Source organism: Polypterus senegalus, chromosome 2 (assembly GCF_016835505.1).
Source record: "Polypterus senegalus isolate Bchr_013 chromosome 2, ASM1683550v1, whole genome shotgun sequence".
Classification (NCBI taxonomy): domain Eukaryota; kingdom Metazoa; phylum Chordata; class Cladistia; order Polypteriformes; family Polypteridae; genus Polypterus; species Polypterus senegalus.
This window is the reverse complement of record NC_053155.1, coordinates 269,301,049-269,320,155: the sequence shown is the minus strand read 5'-3', so window position 1 is coordinate 269,320,155 and position 19,107 is coordinate 269,301,049. Positions and strand designations below refer to the sequence as shown.

Here is a 19,107-nt window from a genome sequence, read left to right as displayed (position 1 = left end):
CTTATATATTAATTAATTAACCTTTAGGGCTGAGTTTAGGTTTATAGTAAAATACTGCAACTATTCTCTAATATTGAGAATTTTGTGATGAAAGGGGTGTCTTGTAACCTTAAGGGCTAAAATCTAATGAGAATGGTAATAAATTAAAATGTATCTAGCGAGTTTATAACTACTGGTTAAAACTGATAAGTTAGTTTAAAAATTAATTCAATGGAAGTTAGTTGAAAAATGAATTCAGTAGCATCCATTGTCAAAGGAATTGTCTTCAGTAGGCTGTCTTACATTGGTTTCCAGTGACAAGGCAGTTGGACAGGAAAAACTATGAATAGGAGCTTTTTTAGTACAAGAATTAGTGAAGTTATGTTTATTCTGCTTTATTAAAATATATTTTATTTTACCAGATGATGTAGTGTTTACACCTTAAGTTGACTAGATCATTGAATTCAATGATTAAACTGAAGAGAAATGTATTTCTGTAACCAACTTATTGTATATGGCTCAATCTTTTGGTGACATACAGTCTCAAAAAATGTGCATATCATTAATGCAATATCTAGCCTTCCATTTATTTACTTTCAGCTTAAACCTTTGTGTTCGAACTTCTAGAGCTTCAGACTCATTTTGGCCCAGCTTCAGAGAGTGAAGGGGTGGACAAGGATGCAGATGAAGTGGAGGAAGACAATGAGTTCCAGCCAGCTGAACAAAATACGGCAGAAGATCCAGTACTCACGTCAGGTGTTAGCACGTTGAGTTCAGTGATATCCCAGGAGCCCCAACGTCCACAGCATCCACTGGGGATGCAGCTTGGCAAACTTAAACAAGAAACCAACAGGTAAATCAGTGGGCTCAAATCATAATAAAATTTCAGTGACTCAGATCAGGTGTCTGGAGCTTTCAGTTAAACTGTTCTTTGGAGCAACTGGTGGCTGTTTTTGCACAGTTGTTATTTGGCTGTTAAATAAATGTAACAAAACTTGCTTTTTACTGATACATTTTTTTAAATAAAATGGTACGTTGGCATGAAAAAGTAGCCAATCACCTTGAAAGTCATCGTAATTTTCTGCATGACAAAAGCTTTTTTAATGTGAACTCTTATACTGGACTGCGGTGGGCTAGCGCCCAGCCCAGGGTTTGTTTCCTGCCTTGTGCCCTGTGTTGGCTAAGATTGGCACCAGCAGACCCCCGTGACCCTGTAGTTAGGATATAGCGGGTTGGATAATGGATGGATGGACTCTTATACTGTAACAATAGATTTCCAATGTCAAAGTAAACTATTTTCTTTAGATATTTAACTGCTGACCTTGTCAACCTGAAGATAAGTCAATGCATATATGAAGGAAAGAAAAAAAAAAAAGCAAACCGCACTCAAACCAAAAAAAACAAGACACGACCATATCACAGACACACTGTTTTCTTCTTCTTTTACTGCATGCACATTTACAGTGAAGCCATATTGATTATAACATTAATAATTAATTTTTATATTAAAAGAACACACACAACATTGTATATATGGTCTTGGTCTCTTATCTCATGGTGATAAAAATGGGATTGATTGTCTGATGCAAATGACTTTGCCCATTTCAGATGCTTGCCTCTTAGACTGCATTGTGCACCCACATCCCTTTGCAGGAAGCGTTTGAATTCTTTCAATTTCAGGAAATCATAAACTGACTTGAATTCCTTTGAAAATTAATTAAGCTTGACTTTTTGCTTTGAAAGACTCCAAGGATTATTTTTATAAGCGAAATAATAAAGAGCGCTTTTAAAGAGCCATTTTAGTTTTGTTTGTGCAACTCTGGACCCAATACGAGACAGGATATATATATATAATATATATTTGTATTATTTGGCAAGTACTATATAATATATTGTGTACACTGTGTATGCAGTATGTATAAATTTCTTTTCTGGGAATTTTTAAACAAATTTTTGCAAGTGAAAGTAGGTTACATTCTAATATTTGAGGGACATCATCTTGGTAATTCACTCCACTGATCTCACATACCCACATATCTCAGCATATACAGGTATAATTGAATTCATTGATAACTTAGGACCATGTTGCTTTTCTGTGTGAAATGAAACACAAAATAGCTTAGCTGACATCGACGTACTTCATCTGCATAAGAAATGTGGTATCATTAATGCCTTTTGTTATGTCTCTTATTATTTTAAAGCAATTTTATTGAAAATGTAAATGTAGCGGAAGCTATATTTTGTCAGTATTGTTCAGGTTGCTGTCAAATAAAATTTTGTACCTACAGTATGTAGATGTTAAGTACACAACCTTATTTACCAAAATGTTTAATATACAATGCCAAAATGTTTTACGTCTACTGTGCAGCACATTATACAAAGACATATACAGTACTGTACTTTTGAGATTGAAGCACAAGATGCTAAAGATCATTCCATTTACATGAAAATTACATGTTTAGCTTTTTGGTATAAATCAAACTTCTAATACCTGTAGAAGTTTTATATTTTGTTATTTTAAACAAAATGAACATGTTACACTTAGTAAAAGTATTGTAGTGAGCAGAAAAAGTTCAGGGCTGTTGTTTTTAACACCTCTAATGTTCAGGGACTTTGACTTGTGGTGAGTTATCTTGGTTGTTATGCACAGTAAAAGCGCACGGTTTTTTTGGTCGTTGTTTGCTCACAGGCTTGGTGTATGGACGCACACTAAAAGCGCTCTGTACTCTGAACTAGAGCAGCAAACTGTTAAGCAGCATCTTTTTCATTAAATGCAATGCAAGTGTATTGCTGAATAATTCTGAATAACATTTAGTTAATTATTAAAGGCTTCCTGACGGATATCTTTGTCGTGGACCAGTTTTTTTTACCCATGCCGCACGGACAGCATGACAGTATTACTGACTGCTAAGAATGACCAAGTAGTTTCTGGTATATACTGTACAGGGTGCGCACAAAGTCCATATACCCCTATATTTAGGAGCATTTACAGGAATAACCATGACAATTTGGTTCCTGTGGACATCAGCCCAAGTCTTCCCGGTATTTCGAGGTGTGTTTCCAACATCCTGTCTGGTGCTGACACTTATGCTGCTCAAGAAATCGCAACAACATGGCAGTCGTTCCAAGATGAAATGATGGGTGACACAAGTGTTTTCACGATTGCGGAGCATTTGGATGCTGGCTTGGACAGACATCAGGAAGCTTGTGATCTGATGCTGCACCAATTTCCCACAAATGCTGAGAAGGAAAAGGTTATGTTCTCTGACGAGTGCGCGATTTATCACAGCTCCCGAAATCGAAACGTGTTTTTCTGGGGAAAAGAAAGTCCACATTTCTTTTAAGAAATTAAGCATAACCCACCACACGTGATGATCTGGGCCGGAATGACAGCACAGCATTTGTTTGGCCCTTATTTCTTTTGATGGTTGTGTTAACCAAATCAGTTATCTGGAAATGCTAAATGGCTGGCTCATTGCACAACTGAGAAACCAGGGCATCGTTGACAGTGTTTGGTTTCAACAAGACGGGGCACCTGCCCATTTCGCAATCGCCGTGCGTGATCGCCTCAACAAAGTTTTTTGGGAATCGTTGGATTGGATGAGGATCAAACAACAATCCCGCTCCTCTTCCGTGGCCTCCGAGAAGCCCTGATCTCACAACTCCAGATAATGCACTCTGGGGATTTATCAAAGAAGACGTGTGGAAGCGCAGTTATTCATTGAACGATGAACTGAAACATGCGGTTCGCGCAGTGTTCCAGAAAGTAACCCTGCAAATGTTGCAGAACATGAGCAGGACAACGTGGCGGCACATTCGGCTATGCAGAGATCTTGGAGGAACCCATACAGATGTTTTGGATTCCTAAGAGGTAACTTTTAGCTTTCAATATCCTCCAAAAGATAGGGGTATATGGACTTTGTGCGCACCCTGTACAGTATGTTTGAGAATCTGTATGAGGGAAAATGTCTTTTTTTTTTTAGGTATGTTTAAATGTCTGTCTGTCGACATGAAACAACTTGGCCCCTAGTGGACCAGTTTTGTTGAAATATGGCACCCTCATTTTTCAAAGGAAATTCATTGAGATATCTTGAACAGACCACCCTGTATAAATTTTTGAAAGTTTAAAATCTCCCATTGAAAAACATTAGCAAATCTGCAAACATGTCTATCTTAAAACCAAGAAAGGCTCTCTCGAGCTCAACTATAAATTACTTTACTGTTTCAATATTTCCTTGAAGGCGGTTACCGTATATACGTGAGTATAAGCCGACCCGAATATAAGCCGAGGTACCTAATTTTACCTACAAAAACTGGAAAAACATATTGACTCGAGTATAAGCCTAGGGTGGGAAATGCAGCAGCTACTGGTAAGTTTCAATAATCAAAATAAATACCAATACAATTACTGTACATTAATTAAGACATCAGCTCATTAATTGAGCACACTTCCGGGAATGAGTCTCACAGAGGCTGCACAGCATCACACAGAGCCCACAGCAGTTCTTCTACCGCCCGCAGACCAAACCAGGTACAGTGGACACAAAGTAATTTTCCTGATAGGACTGAATGTAAGTACAATTAATCCGTTCCAGACCGTACGAACTGTGTGTAAAAATATTTGTGTAAAGATTTTTTAAGCACAAGTATAGTTAAATATACCATAGAATGCACAGTGTAATAGTAAACTAAATATAAAAACCTTGAACAACAGAGAAAACTAACACTGCAAGAGTTTGCGCTGTAGCGCTACAAACCAGTCGCTAAAAGCACTTTTTTTAAAGAGTTTTAAGCACAGGGAAAAAATTAACATTTGAAAAATCCGTAATTTAATAAACCACCAAGAAAAGTAACATTGCAACAAAGCATGCTACGAACCGATCACTGTAAACAGAAGTGAAGTGGAGGTTAAAATCCAAAAGAAAAAAGTCTTCATTAAATACAAGGTTAAAATTGTCTCTTTAAAAACAAGCATGGTGCATTCTTTAACTGTCTTCTCAGCCTTATGCGGCCAGCTGTCTCTCTCTCTCTCTCTCTCGTGTGCGTGTGTGTGTGTGTGTGTCCCCTTGTCTCACGTGTGCGTGCCTGTGTGTGTCTCTCTCTTGCGTGTGTCTGTGTGTGTCTCTCTCTTTCTTGTTGCACAGGGAGAGACTGAACACGTGCGGTTTGGCGGGGGCAGCAAGACCTGACTCGAATATAAGCCGAGGGTGACGTTTTTCAGCACATTTTGGGTGCTGAAAAACTCGGCTTATATTCGAGTATATACGATACATCAACTTGTGTATTTTGCTAACTTTACTTTTTTTCTCCTCTTCCTTAATGGTCACATGGTGTAATAAAGTTTGACTTTCACTTGTGTAATTCCCTAACCCTTTTCATAACTGATTAGCTTTGCAAGTCCCATTTCATAAAAAATGGCTATGGCCAGACATGCTCATGCAAAGAATGAATTAAACTACAAAATTTTTTATTTATTCAGGTTATGTTAATTGGAAATTGCAAACTGTCTATATGTATATATATATATGAATTGGGTATTTATGAAATTGACTGAGACTATTTTAGAACCTACCTAATGAACTCAGTTCTTTGAGGACTACAAGGCCTATGTGGCCTTCAAACTCACCTTAATGTTAATGCCATGTGTGAGTTTTGTCCTTGGCATTCCTTGGCTTCTACGTATCAAGCTACTGAAAGACTGCGTGCACAGCATTTTTACTGCTAGCATTACTTTTTAGTTTAAGCAGTTCTCTTAGTACAGTACATATATGTGTGTGATGATTGTAAAGTGTAAACTGCTGTTTCTTGTTGACTGAAATCCATAACAGTAAAGCCATTCTTTCTTTATTTTTTCTTCAATATTAATCTGTCATTTTCTGTTGTGAAGATTTGACAGGCGTGTTTTGGCCTACCTCTCAATTCTCCACTTGCCTCCCATGGTACAGCGTGTAATGAAGTATGTATAACAGATTGTGCTTTAAACATTGATCAAGACCTTTTTGATGTTTTTGTATTCCTGGCTATACTGATAATATTTAGTACAGTCTGTAATTCACTAACCTACAGTTATTATTAAGTCCTAAATTTATAATGACACTGCAATTTTTCATTTCATGTTTTACTGGTTTTGATATATTTGAATTTCTGTTTGTTTTATGCATTTCATTTACTTCTTTCATTTAGGCTACTAGAAGATCTAGTTCAGAAGGAGAAAGAGTATCAGCAGCTCCTTCGGCAGACACTACAACAGCGAAGTCAGGATATGGAACTCATTAGGATCAGCTCCAAACCCATTGGTAACTTTGTTATGTAACGCTAAAAAGCAAACATTTTGTAACATGAAGCAGGCAGCTTTTAAAGTGTAGAAGTGTAGGTACAGTAAATATAAAATGTAATGTGTACGGTACAGCATTTGGTTGAATAATTTCACTTTAATGTTAGCAAAGCAAAGAAATTTAAAAAACAAAAAGTGGAATACAGTGGGATGGCTTAGTCAGACACATGGTCAGTGCTTTGGGTTGCTTTGATTCCTACTCATTCACAGTATGAACTTGGCAGGTTCTCCTCCTAGGGCTCTTCAGCCTCCTCCCATATTTTATATTCGGTTAACTGATGAATCTTTGCAGCTCAATGGTGAGTGAATAAGTTGAAAAACCCTTTGTTACTAGTAATGGAAGAAATGGTAAAATACTTATACTGGATAAAACAGCAGTAGGAAAAGGCTACTCCCATACAACAATTTCTTTTTATAAATGACACAACTCTCCTTTATACACAGTAGCTTCTTTACCATGGTCAAAGCATTTAATCTGAAATATTCCTGTTTTCTGCTGTAAAAGTTCTAGCAACCTGTGACCTTGAATTGTAAGTTGGTTCTGAAGATGCACTGGTGGAGATTTTACTGTATAAGAAGTGTTACTCCTGAAATAACCTCTCGCTCTCTTCAAACTTACTTATGTTTATATATTCAATTTACTGTTGGTGGGTATATGATGTGTGCTGTGTGCATGTGTGTGTATATATGTGTGTAAATATACAGTGCCCTCCTGTAAAAATTAGTAAGAAGGGTTAATAAAAATCCCTGTTTGCTGAAGAACCGTCATCTTGCACTGAAAAAATTGGAAACATCTGACTTTTAATTGAAAAAAGCCCTCATCAAGAAATATGCCCCAATTGTTAGCACCACCTGCATTTACTACTTTGAACAATCTCCCTTTGCCAGTATAACAGCACAGAGTCTTCCCTTGTAACCTTTTGTCAGGTTGGAGAATACAGAGCCTGGCATCAGAGACCATTCTTTACATAATCTCTCCTGATCATCCAGGGTCCTAGGCCCTCTCCTCTTCAGCTCACTCAGGGGACAGAGATGGCCATGGCAGAACTTTGATTTTGTGGTCAGTTAACCACTGCAGGGTTGATTGGGGACATGGGAGGAGAAAACAGAGACATGAAGACTTAGGAAGAATGTGCAATGTGCTCACAGACACCAGTGGGGTGCCGGGTTTGAACCTGAGAAAATAAATCTGTAAGACAGCAGCAGCAACCGCCATGTGGCCCAGTGACAAAAAATATAAATAGGTGACTAGGATGAGGCCTTCTGTATTTGAATTGATATGTGTATATATTGTATATTTGAAAAATAACAGTTATCAAAAAAACAAACTATGGCATTATGGTAACTATAAAATTTGAGTATCAATTTGTTATAAAGGATTAAACTTTGTTATTGCTAAGTTAAGGCATATATAAATAAAATACACACCGTATATACTCATGGATAAGTTCCCCCACAGATAAGTCAGGAACTTTATCATATAATTTCTGGTATTTTATAATTTCGGTTGTATAAGTCGAACACGGAAAACTCGCGCTGTTTGTACAAGAGATTCTGATATGCTAACACCCACCTGAGAGAGTAACCACGGAGCACACGGCCTTTTTTCTCTCTTTTGTGCCTACGTGACCACACGGTAATACCTGAACTATTCCGAAGCAACGTTTGCACTGTTTTGTGTTTTTTGTATCTCACACCCTCATACACGTTTATCATAAGAGCACCCCTTATCTACGATGGAGCATTCGATAAGAAGCAAATATGAAGCTGGTTTTAAATTAAAAGTCATTGAAGTAGCAAGAGAAATTCAATGTGTCTGAGAAACCGGTGAGAGATTGGAGGAGGCATGAAGATATAAAAAAAAATTTAAAAAAATGAAGTGTTGCATTTTTGAACGGCTGTAGAAGTCTGGGTCTGATTTTATGATCGACTTTTTGGGTTTCAAGACTCGACTCAAGTACTTACGGTACTTTATTATTGTGTGTTTTCTTGTTTCCTTGTAGAGAATAATGGGTTATAAAATGTTGCTTTATCACTCTTAAGACTTTAATTTCCTGCAGATTTCTTAAGCAGTGTTTTATCGTGGCTTCATACATGTGCTGTGAGCAAACATTTTTAAATCAGACCAGCTCTCCTAGAATTAAGTTCATGTTTTTGATCTTGGTATCGATGAAAGAATAGTAAATTTAATCAGTAGAGCACCTCACTGTCAAGTTACATTAAAAAAAATAACCTATTATGTAGATGTTATAGTAAGCTGTCATTGTGTCCTTTTTTAATAGATATCCCCCCACCTTCCATATTTCATATACCTGCAGAGCAGGAAATGGACAAAGAGTTGGTGACCTGGCTGAAAGATCAAGGAGCAGACATGGACACAATTGAAAAGGTTAGCAGCTATTTTTCCAGCGCTGTCTAAAACATCCTGTGAATTTCTGTGAAAGTCCCATTTTATACCAAAGCTAAATGCATTTATGTGCTGCTGCTGTCTTTGGCTGTTTTAGCAGCAATTGGGGCATTTTCTGTCTTATCTCAAAAGCATTAGCACTTTAAAAATGTTGGCATGCCTTTTCTTTTGTGTACAGCTAATAGGCTGACGGAATTTCTGTTTGGCATTATAGGTTTACCAAAAGTTGAGATGACATTAACATTCATCTTCTATGTGCATAAGAGGAGCATCATGTGACACAGACCCTCAAGTATATTAACACGAATCGTGTTCAGAGGTGTAAAACAATGCAGGAACACATTAAACATCCACATTGCTATAAATGTCATATTTTCACCACTTTTTCAATCTTAAATCAAAAGACACTCTATAATGGATGTGCGCTGTGCGTGGGGTGTTCACTGCTTACTGAGAAATGAAACCTGCGTGTCTTTCAGCTCACTTCAGGCAGCTGGCAGTGAAGTAGCACAGAACCACCATTGGTTTTCTCTGCTAGCCTAGCAAATTATCACACAACGCCTGAACAGGTTGGGTTCTCCTTTTGTTCTGGCGAATACGCCTTCATGGCACTTGACTTGAACTTCTTTCTTGCTTTCTGGGTGAAACCTTCTTTGACTTTGCTTACCATTTTCAGTACCTTCTTTAGTAAGGCATCACGTTTGTCCAGTATTTGTTGATCTGTTAATAAAGTCTCCAGTGTTGCGGTTGTCCAAGGTCTTTTCACAAATAGTAAAACTGTAAAGAGTAATAAATATTCAGGAACACCTTTCAGAGACTAGTAAATTTAAATGAGCCATCACACTGAATATGATTCTGAGGTTTGTGACCAGAGGGGCTCTCTCACGGCAACAGAACGTACCCACAAATGAAGGCAAAATGTCACAAAAATGTGACCTATTTATTGACAAAACTAGTGGTATTTCCTGCCTTTGCCAGGGCAAATTAAAATAAAAAAGTGACAAGTTTAAAAGTCATTACAAAATATTTACTGTATTACCAAGCATTATTTTGCCTAAATTTGTATTATAAGTACTTTCTATTTGTACAGCATTCTTGTTTTTTCTTTCTAGTGCAAAAAACATCAAATTGCAATAAGTATCTCTTGTGGTAATGTGGCACAAGCCTGGGTGACAAAAAACAGTGAGAGAAACATTTAAGGAAAAAATTAAATAAATAAAATGAATGTAATGGGCAAGAATTGTGTTCAGATATCTTGGTAAACAATAGCCCACAGGTTAGTATTTTGTACGACATGTTCTTATTGAAACTGTAACATTTGTTCCTGATTCTGTTTATGTATTATTTCCAAACCAGTAACGGTGCACTGAATGATAGCGTACAGTGAATACACTTGACTTGCACATTCATCCATTTTCTCTGTCTCTGTTTAGCATTCATGTGCTCAGAGGTTGATGCGCTTGCTACTTCCTGAGCAGCTCTTCTTTTCTCCACCCTAGCGGCCCACTGCTTTTCTTATTTCGTTGGCATCTTTTCGCATTAAAACTAATTAAGTCAGTGTTTGTGTTGCAATTACTTAGTATGTTTTTCTTAATTTTTCACTTAAGCTGGCACTTAAGTTTTCAATCTGCCTCAAGGAAGTGACGGTGAAGGTGGTAAGGAATGAGAACGGCGCCCATACGCATGTGCCTCACGGCCGCCCTGCTGGCTGCTGCTGAGAGTTGATTGTACAATAAGATAAAATAAAAACAAAAAGAGGAATAACCTTGGAGGTCAATCATGAAAGCGGATAGTAGACATCACGTAGTATTTGTGTACCAAATTTCAGGTCAATAGTTCAAATGGTTTGCGAGCTACAGGTGATTTAAAATCCTGGACAGACAAACAGATACCCGCGGTAGCGTATTATAGAAGAAGATTTCTCGATATATTTACAGTGGGTAAAAATGATTGTGTCTTGACTAACTACGATTAATAACCCCGATTCATTATAATATTTAAGTAAATTGTGAGATTGTGACCAAGTTTCGCAGCTTTTGTTTTGTCAAAAGTGACTTACAGTGAGAAGTTACCAGTGTGTCAGATTTTAAGTCTGTGCATAAACAACAAATAAACCAAACCAAGATTGTGCTTTTTTGATACAGAGATACCGACGAAAAGAGAGAAGATCACATCAAGAACACAAATTAAAAAGAGTTAGAAATGTGCAGTCGCCCAAGGGCATAACTAGAGGAGACTTGAACTCTGCCTACTGCACCTGGGAGGCATCTTGCCCACCTCAGAATGCCACACAAGTGCCCCCATCACCTCCATCTCTCTGGCTGTCTAGAGTTACTCTCTTGTTTCTCGGAAACCAGATCTGAACGATGGCAGTCACCAGCTTACCTGCCCTGTTACAGAACAGCAATATTCCGTTTTGGGACTATGGAGGATAAAGTGACCAAACGTAAATCTTAAGGATACATTCTGGTTACAACAGAGAAATGGCTGCATTTGTTGCCAGAATCCTTTTATCGAATTGCTGCCGATCGCCTAACGTCTGTGCTTGTTGCTCAGCTCAAAGAGTAGTTGAATGCTGGGGGGCTCCTCCTCGGCCTTCTCCGCCAGTGCTCACCCCCCATTTCTTACGCATTTCAATGGGGTCACTTGGCCGTACTCCGAGTTCTCATTGCGCTTCACTGCTTTGCTTCTCGTTGGTTTAGATCTTGTTTAAAGATTTTTTTTCTGCTCCTAAAATGCAGTGCTTCACTTTTTTATATATTTTTTTTCATATATTGAAGAATTTCTTTGTGTTACAATAAATTAAATGTATTTGTCCTTATATAGAAATTTGGCAGCTACCGTATGAGCACTGAAGTGTAAATGTGCTGCAGAATTATGTTCAGTGTTCTCCCGATATTTTGTCATTTTAAAGGAAAAGGAAGTTTTGGCAAATGTTGGAAACTGACCAGGAAATGTTACAAGAGTGATTCTCATTTCTTTTTTCATTTCACGTCAGTTTGTTGCTGAGGACTACACACTCCACGATGTGCTCAATGAGGTGACTAAGGAGGACTTGCGATACCTGCGGCTGAGGTGAGGCCTTCTCCCATTCAGAGACGGCTTTTTATTTCCACTCCCGTCCCTCTCCGTCTGACTGAGTTGTCTGTCTGTAAATCAGTAGACCTGCAGGTTTCACCTCGCAGAATTATTTAAACATCCTGGAGCGAGTTATAAATGGATCATAAAAGGCCCGAGAACCATGATGTTATTGTACTCTTTGCAAATAAATGCATAAGCCCTTTTATTTAGTAATCTCTTTGCATAAATTTGGGAAAACAATTGCCATTTAAATATTTTAAACTTAATTATTAGTTCAGACTTTTAATGATGTACGAGTGATATAAGCTTTGCTTTGAGGATTTTTTATTTTACACTGCAGTGGCTGTAGAAAGTATTCACAGCTCACTTTTCAAACTGTTCCATTAATGTTAACAACGTGTTTAAGTGCAGTCAAAACAAAAAGCACCACAAAGTCAAAAACTGAATAAAACACGACGGATTCGACTAAAGGAAGCAAATAACGACGACGATCTGGCCTGCTGAGCTGCTGTTTGTTGCAAGTGCTTTAACAGAAGTCTTTAGTCTTACGCTGCTGGCCGTTGTTCCTCTTCTTCGTCAGAGTGTTCAAGCCCACCAAACTGAGGAGCTTTTCCTGACGTTCCCTATTTATCCCTATATTAAAATCACTCCAGTGGTGTTTAGCTGTCTGCCTCACTGGTAGAAGGCTACTGGCATTTCTTTATCATTTGTCACCTCTTATGCCATTTTTGAAAGATTTAACACCATATAAAGTACATTTCATTCCCTGGACTTTAAGGAGTTCATGCCAAGTACACAGTTGGTGACCGTCGGCCCAGTTTTATAAGCATATTCAGGAAGAACTATGAGCACTGTCCCAGAACTGTGCATTTACTGGATTGCCTAGAATTCATTTCTAAGATGTTCGAAAATATCCAATTAAATGGCCTTTCACCGGATGGCACTGCTGCTTGGTTTTAGGAAGTCCTTCTTATTGGTGATTGGGCCTCAACGGAGTTTGGGCTTCTCAGTTTGTCTACAATCGTGTGTGTTGAATTAGGAGTTTAATATAAAGTGACAGCCCAAAATGGGTTACCCAATAAGTAACTGAACTTCCGTCTCACTTTTTGACAGGGGAGGAATTCTGTGCAAAATATGGCGAGCTGTGCAGAAACACAGAAGCAAAGAACTCCGAAAACAGCAGATGGCCAAGAATCTGGACATTTAATAAGATACATACTGGCCTGCGCTGCTGTCAGCAGGATGGAAGACCAAAAAGCACCAGAAGTGCTCTCTGAACGTTTAAATGTGCCTTGTCGATTCTGTAGAATGAGACCCGCTGTGCCTCACGACGCTCTCGTCCCATCTTATTTTCTTGTCGCTTTCATTCTCCCTTTATGTTCCAAAATGTACAACTCCTTGAAATTGCAAGTCAAGCCATTGAGTTGTGGCTGAATGAAACAAGCTGGCTCTATAGACACCTTCACTGTATAGCTTTAAAAAGAAAAACAACAGCCGCCATGACGGCTTCTTTAGAATTTGCCATCTCAGCCAATTTGTTTTACTTGCTCACCGTTTTTTATTAAATGGCCTATTTTTTGGTTTCATGCAGAGATGATTTGAAATGCTAAAATGGCAAATACTGCTGAAGCACAACAGGCCTTCTTAAATGCTTTTCATTGATCTCTCCAGCTGGTCAGCTGTGGCCTTAAGAGTCTTGGCACTGAAGTGAAGGAGCTGCCATTACCACCATCACGCTGTGCTCTGCTCTGCTTGTGGGGTTACTGTTTGTGTTATCAGACAATTCAGTGTTTCATCTAAGTGTCTCAGTAAGAACTGTAAAGTATTAAAAACTTAAGCTTTTCTTTATTTAGACTTTTTTTTATTAATGTTACCCAAGTGTTCTTTTTTTAATAACTTGTGCTGATGTCATAAAAAAGCACTGATGGCGATTACTGCTACTGTTTGGGCGAGTACACAAATTTGCATTCTCGTGTTCATCTTGTCCTCACTCAACTACACGGCCTGACATTTTCATCATTCAGTTTCTACAGTATCCCGTGCCAGAGTCGAGAAACGAGTGGAACGTCAGTCAGCGTTTACTGTAATTCTCATCACATTACATTATCTGTACGTCTTGCAAACAACAAAACAAACATTGGGGGGTTCAGACAGAATACCGGTAGTTGTTTTAAAGAAAAAAATCTGGTTCCATTATTCGTTAATAGTTCTGACTAATCAACTTAGCAACTGTTTCGGCTAGGAGTCGGCTGCCTGCTGCCACCAGCTACAAGCCAATGGTGGCCGATGTTCACATCTCTTGCTTCTTTTCATGATTTCCACGTGCCTGTCATTGACTGACGTAGACTGTGTGCACACACACACACACGTCACGGTGAGGCCAAGTCTCCAGTTCAAGAAGTGGACATCTTACCCTTTCAGATCCCACCATTCTGCCCACTGAGTTTGCCACAAGCTCTTCTACTTTTTCAGCCTCGGGGTTTGTGGAGTAAGTGTGGGAAGACCAATACTTCAAACTGACTTCAGTGTACAAATTACAACGGCTGGTGAAAAACCTTCCCAGAATAAGGTGCCATTTACAAACAGTCTGCAAGCAAATGGCCAGTTCCTGCAATTTGATGGAATGCCAATTATGAAGAAACAAAGCTTCCCACTTTGCATTGTTGTTGATAGAATTATGCAAACAATTTTTTTTTCCATAGCCTTTGATCAACTGTTTAATAATGTTGTTGTCTTTTAGATGATAAGCTGTCTTAATGCCAAAAACATGATTGCTAGCATACATGTAACAAATCTGACCACCAAAGTCAGTCAGGGTGACAAGTAAAACTAGAAGGCAGTGGGACGTTACTGCCACCTGCTGTTCACTGACACACACAGCACTTTATAGCTCAAGATGAGTTGACAGCACATTTATTTATAAATTTAATAAAAATTATCAAGCTCTTTTTAAATGATTTTTTCTCATTTTAGGATTCATGCCTGGAAACACTAATCCTTTTCCATTTGTACCTTCTTGCCCAAAAGGATGGTTATAAAAAAAATGTAAAAATTTAAAACCACACTAAAGCCATTTTATTAGTTCTTTTAATTGGAAAACACAATCCTGTGTATATTTAAAAACTCGACTCATTCCGCATTCATCCCCAGAGAAAATCAATGAAAATTCCAGATGTCCCATCTCATGTTTGGCTCCACTTTTTATCATGTCATCTAACTTAAATTTTTATTTCAGATGTACTCTTGAAAGCTTACATGTCCTTTCTTTTCTTTTCCAGCTACAGCATTTAGACCGCACACTCGTATTTGTGAATATTAAACACCTTCTTTGTCAGAATGTGATGTACTTTGTCTGCTACTGCTTTGTGAATTAAAACCAACCAAACTGCCTAGGACTGTAATAAAGTGTCAAATGCAACATGTGTGCTCATTCCTTTTAGAGAGATCAGTTTGTCATTCAGACTATGAGACAAACCTCGTCCCCTCTCCCACTTGAAATGGCAGCCTCTCAGGGGGTCCTCCACACAAGCAGCTCTTTCTCACTTTGCAGAAAGCCGAACAACATGTACCATTTCCTAGGATCAAAGCAAACACAGTACACTGTATATTAAGGGAAAGAAAAATAAATCCACAGTTTTTATTTTAGGGTAACAAAACTCCAGGCTGGGTGGTCTCCTCTGGGCGTGATCAGAGGAAAATCTGTTGAACAATGTAAAACGCATGGCATCTTAACAGGACAGTGGCATGTTTAAGGGCAACAATGTCTTTTAAAAATTCTCCTAAAATAAGTTCAGCCAATTCATGTCAGGCTGTATCATAAGGTTTTCATGTGTAAAGACGTGATGGCCGACACCAAGGCATGAATGAACACTTAATCGGAGTAACAGACCGTCTTTCTCTTTAGCTGATGGATTTCAGTTTCATCCAAGGGTTGGTGCCACGGACTTCCATTGGCTGCTCATTATAGAAAATATGGTTGCACAGTTCTTCAAGTGGGGGCTCGGGGTCTGTAGTTGCAAACTGAGCAGCCTCTTCAATCTCCTTCCTCACTTCAACATCAATCTCCTAAAGCAGAAAAACAGATTTGAGAAGTTCAGTCTTGGGCTTGACTCGCATTACGGCGAGGACTACAAGAGAAGACAACGCACTGGAAATGGCTCTCATCTGGTTCAACAATGACACTCTACAATTCTCTTACTTATGGCATGTTAAACTACTCAGACACTATGTAACTTTCTTCTAGTATTAAAAAATCAGAACAGCTGCTGTTAAAGCTGGCATTTGCAGTCATATTCAGCTCACTAGACGGCACTAAACTTTGAAATCACAGTCTGATTTACTCTGTTTGGAGATGAGAATACGTACAGGGAATCTGGGCACTTTTCACTGTGGGTATTTCTCTTTTTGGTTTTGAAAATAAATGAGGAAAATTTTTACTTGTTAAAACCAGAGTTTTGCTCTGAAGGATGAAAAATATTTAATGTCTTTTCATGAAGATGCCTACACCAAATGTCCTTTTAAATTACAGTCAGTCGATATAAAAGAACCAAAGTGAACACCCACAGTTCTAAACAGCACACATGACAGATTAAGGGGGTGCAGAAAACCCGACGTCATCAGTTACCAAAAGTCAAAGGTCGCCGTCTCATCATTTCTTTCCTCTTTTTTGATTTTTATTTTACTTGGGCATGTGCTTCATGTGAACAGACAGACGATTCCCCTCAAGCGACAGGGCCCTGTCTTCATCCAGACTTCATGAAACAGCAGCTTGAATGTGCAGACATGGATCTCAATACTGTAGTTAAGGTCCTAATGGTCTGTTTAAGTTCTTTCAGAGTGTTTGTGTGATGTCAGCCAGTGTGCACTGTACCTGGCAGGGTCTTTTACAGAGACAACACTAATCTTTAATTACAGTCAAGCATACTTTTATACATTTAAACAAATCAAGAATCCACCTTCATGTTGAGTCTTCTTTAGAGGACCTGCACTTTTCACATATGTGCTAAGCTGTCTGGCAAAGTTAGGACTTTAGAGAAATTTAAATTATTCTTTGTACAGATATGGAAAAAAAACAGCAGGCTTCAGCTTTCTCCATCTTTTTTGAGTGATTCTTAAGCATCTTGAAAAGCTCATTCACTGCTCTGCCGCATGTCACACTGACGCCCGTAACGCGTTGCTGCCCTGCAGGTCAATCAAAGCACAGCAGCAGGGAGCAGAGCTCAGGCTGAGAAGTCCAACTAGGTTACAACACCTCACTGGCTTCCAATGAAGTTTACACATTAATTTGAAAAATCTTCCTTCTCGAGTATAAAGTTATAAAAGGCCACTGCAAAGAATATATGGCACTGCATGGCATTCACTGTGCCCACAACGTGTAGGCCTCACGCCAAGAAACTCGACATCAATCTGTGTGCCGATCTCAGGAGAATTTAAACATCACTGAAGGCCCATTACTTTAGCACAGCACACGTACGTTAGCGCTGCTGCTGAGGCGGCCATAGATTGCCTATTTTTGAGTGTAATAATTGTTTTTGGGTTTGACTTTTTTTTTTTTTTGAGCAACAGTTTTAAAACTGAATCACAGCTCCCTCAAGTAGTAATGATTGCATATTCTGTAGGCTACTATGTGAAGTGGTGTGTACTGTTTAAATGAAAATATACATTGTGTATTTAAACAAAAAAAATGACTTGTGCTGGTTTTAAATATAAATGCAGTTAACAATTCATTTACATAGTTTAAATGAAACATACCCTCACACGCCCCAAACTACACACAAGTCTATCCAACTTGAAAAATTAACAAAAACCAGACATGACACTAAGACGACTCAGGCCCTGGTGACACTTGGTCTTTTCTAAAGTTACAGCATCAACTGCAGCTGACATGACACCCTGCATATACAGCACTGCCTGATGGTCCTCTGTTGATACTGGATTATCATCATTGTGTCCTAATAGTACACTTTATCATATTTTATTTAGAATTACTCCTAAGTGAAAGTGCACTTCATAAAACTGAACTGAAAATGGAGGGTGTAGCACTAATATAAATCACGCAGACAGCATTGAACGGCAGCTGAATCAGTACATCACATACAAAATAAAGATCAGCACTGCTATTAAAATGGGGATCTCTAAATTTAAAGAAAAAAAAAATACATATCAAACCTTTAGTTCCTCCACACTGGCTAGATTGTTGTTCAGCATGCGGTCCTTGAGCATCGAGATGGGATCGCTCTTACTCCTCACTTCCTGAATCTCTTCTCTTGTACGGTAACTGCAAAACAGATGGCCATCTGTAACCACACACTACAAGACCCACCACCACCTATGCACTTGACTTAGAGTGCCACCCCTTCTTTAGCACATTACAGGTCTCCATATTTACCTGCTCCACACTGTGTGCAGAACTCGACACCGTATGCACTTTATTCATGGACTACCAGGAAATGCATGTACTGAATGGACACTTTTAGAAAATGAATACTATGTTCTGCTCCAATGACCCCTTTGAGGGTTTTTTTTCTCGGTTTTCCTGTAAGGATACCCACCCAAGTCAACATGCCATAAGAACTCCGATGCCAGTTATTCCTGGGCAGATGGACATATGGGCATGCAAACCATGTGGGGCAAACCCTGCCCCAACTTTGTATGTTTGCAGATAAATATTCGTATAAAACAAGTGAATCCAGTGAGACGTGCAGAAATAACTCATCACCTTAGCTTTCTATATACCGTTTTTTATAGTTTCCTTTCTTTTCTTTATCGTTTGACGATAAGGACACGACATGTAATGGAAAGAATGTGAGCACACTGACATGCGACATAATGTCAGGGAGCTATAAAGAGCCTTAGCACAGATGCAATGTATTTTTGTATAACCCAAAATCATCCAAGGAATGCCGCAATGGGCTTTAAGAGACCCTGTCTTTTGACAGCCCCCCCAGAGTCTTTACTCTCTAGGATGTCAAGGAAAAAGTCAAAAAAAAATAATAATAATAATAAACCCTTGTAGGGAATAAGAAATGGAAGAAATCTTGGAAAAGGCCATTCAAAGGAGGGGTAGTAAATACAATACAATACACAGAACAGAACACAAGTAATGCCCAGATGATTAGATGGAGTATTTTTCACGCTTTGTATTTGGAGTAATGTGTGGCGGTAAGTTAAAACGAAAGCTGGGGAGCTACAGCCGCACACGTGATGCTTTGCAGTCATAGCGGGCAGTGACATCATGTGGCACACCAGAGTTTTTAGCATCAGTTGGTGTTCAGTTGACTGCTGCGATGGGAAAAACAGGCAACCT

The 19,107-nt window shown here is 38.7% G+C and overlaps 2 protein-coding genes across 9 annotated transcripts in view; one reads left to right on the top strand and one right to left on the bottom strand.

The window, feature by feature from the left end:
- Nucleotides 1-15,219, top strand: part of map3k15 (mitogen-activated protein kinase kinase kinase 15) — a 185,897-nt gene extending 170,678 nt beyond the window's left edge. For 4 of the 7 annotated variants that reach the window (XM_039745534.1, XM_039745533.1, XM_039745532.1 and 1 more), the window contains 4 exons: nucleotides 607-832; nucleotides 6,163-6,275; nucleotides 8,596-8,702; nucleotides 12,915-15,219. In XM_039745534.1, the coding sequence (XP_039601468.1) occupies nucleotides 607-832; nucleotides 6,163-6,275; nucleotides 8,596-8,702; nucleotides 12,915-13,235 (767 nt within the window). In that variant the 3' untranslated portion in view covers nucleotides 13,236-15,219. Of the gene's footprint in view, nucleotides 1-606; nucleotides 833-6,162; nucleotides 6,276-8,595; nucleotides 8,703-11,718; nucleotides 11,800-12,914 lie in introns of those variants that run through there. The other 3 variants (XM_039745537.1, XM_039745538.1, XM_039745539.1) reach the window with 2 other exon arrangements.
- A 189-nt stretch (nucleotides 15,220-15,408) lies between these two features.
- Nucleotides 15,409-19,107, bottom strand: part of LOC120523868 (pyruvate dehydrogenase E1 component subunit alpha, mitochondrial) — a 49,428-nt gene continuing 45,729 nt past the window's right edge. For both annotated transcript variants that reach the window (XM_039745540.1, XM_039745541.1), the window contains 2 exons: nucleotides 17,970-18,078; nucleotides 15,409-15,866 (listed from right to left, as the gene is read on the bottom strand). In XM_039745540.1, coding sequence (XP_039601474.1) covers nucleotides 15,702-15,866; nucleotides 17,970-18,078 — 274 coding nt within the window. In that variant the 3' untranslated portion in view covers nucleotides 15,409-15,701. The remainder of the gene's footprint in view (nucleotides 15,867-17,969; nucleotides 18,079-19,107) is intronic.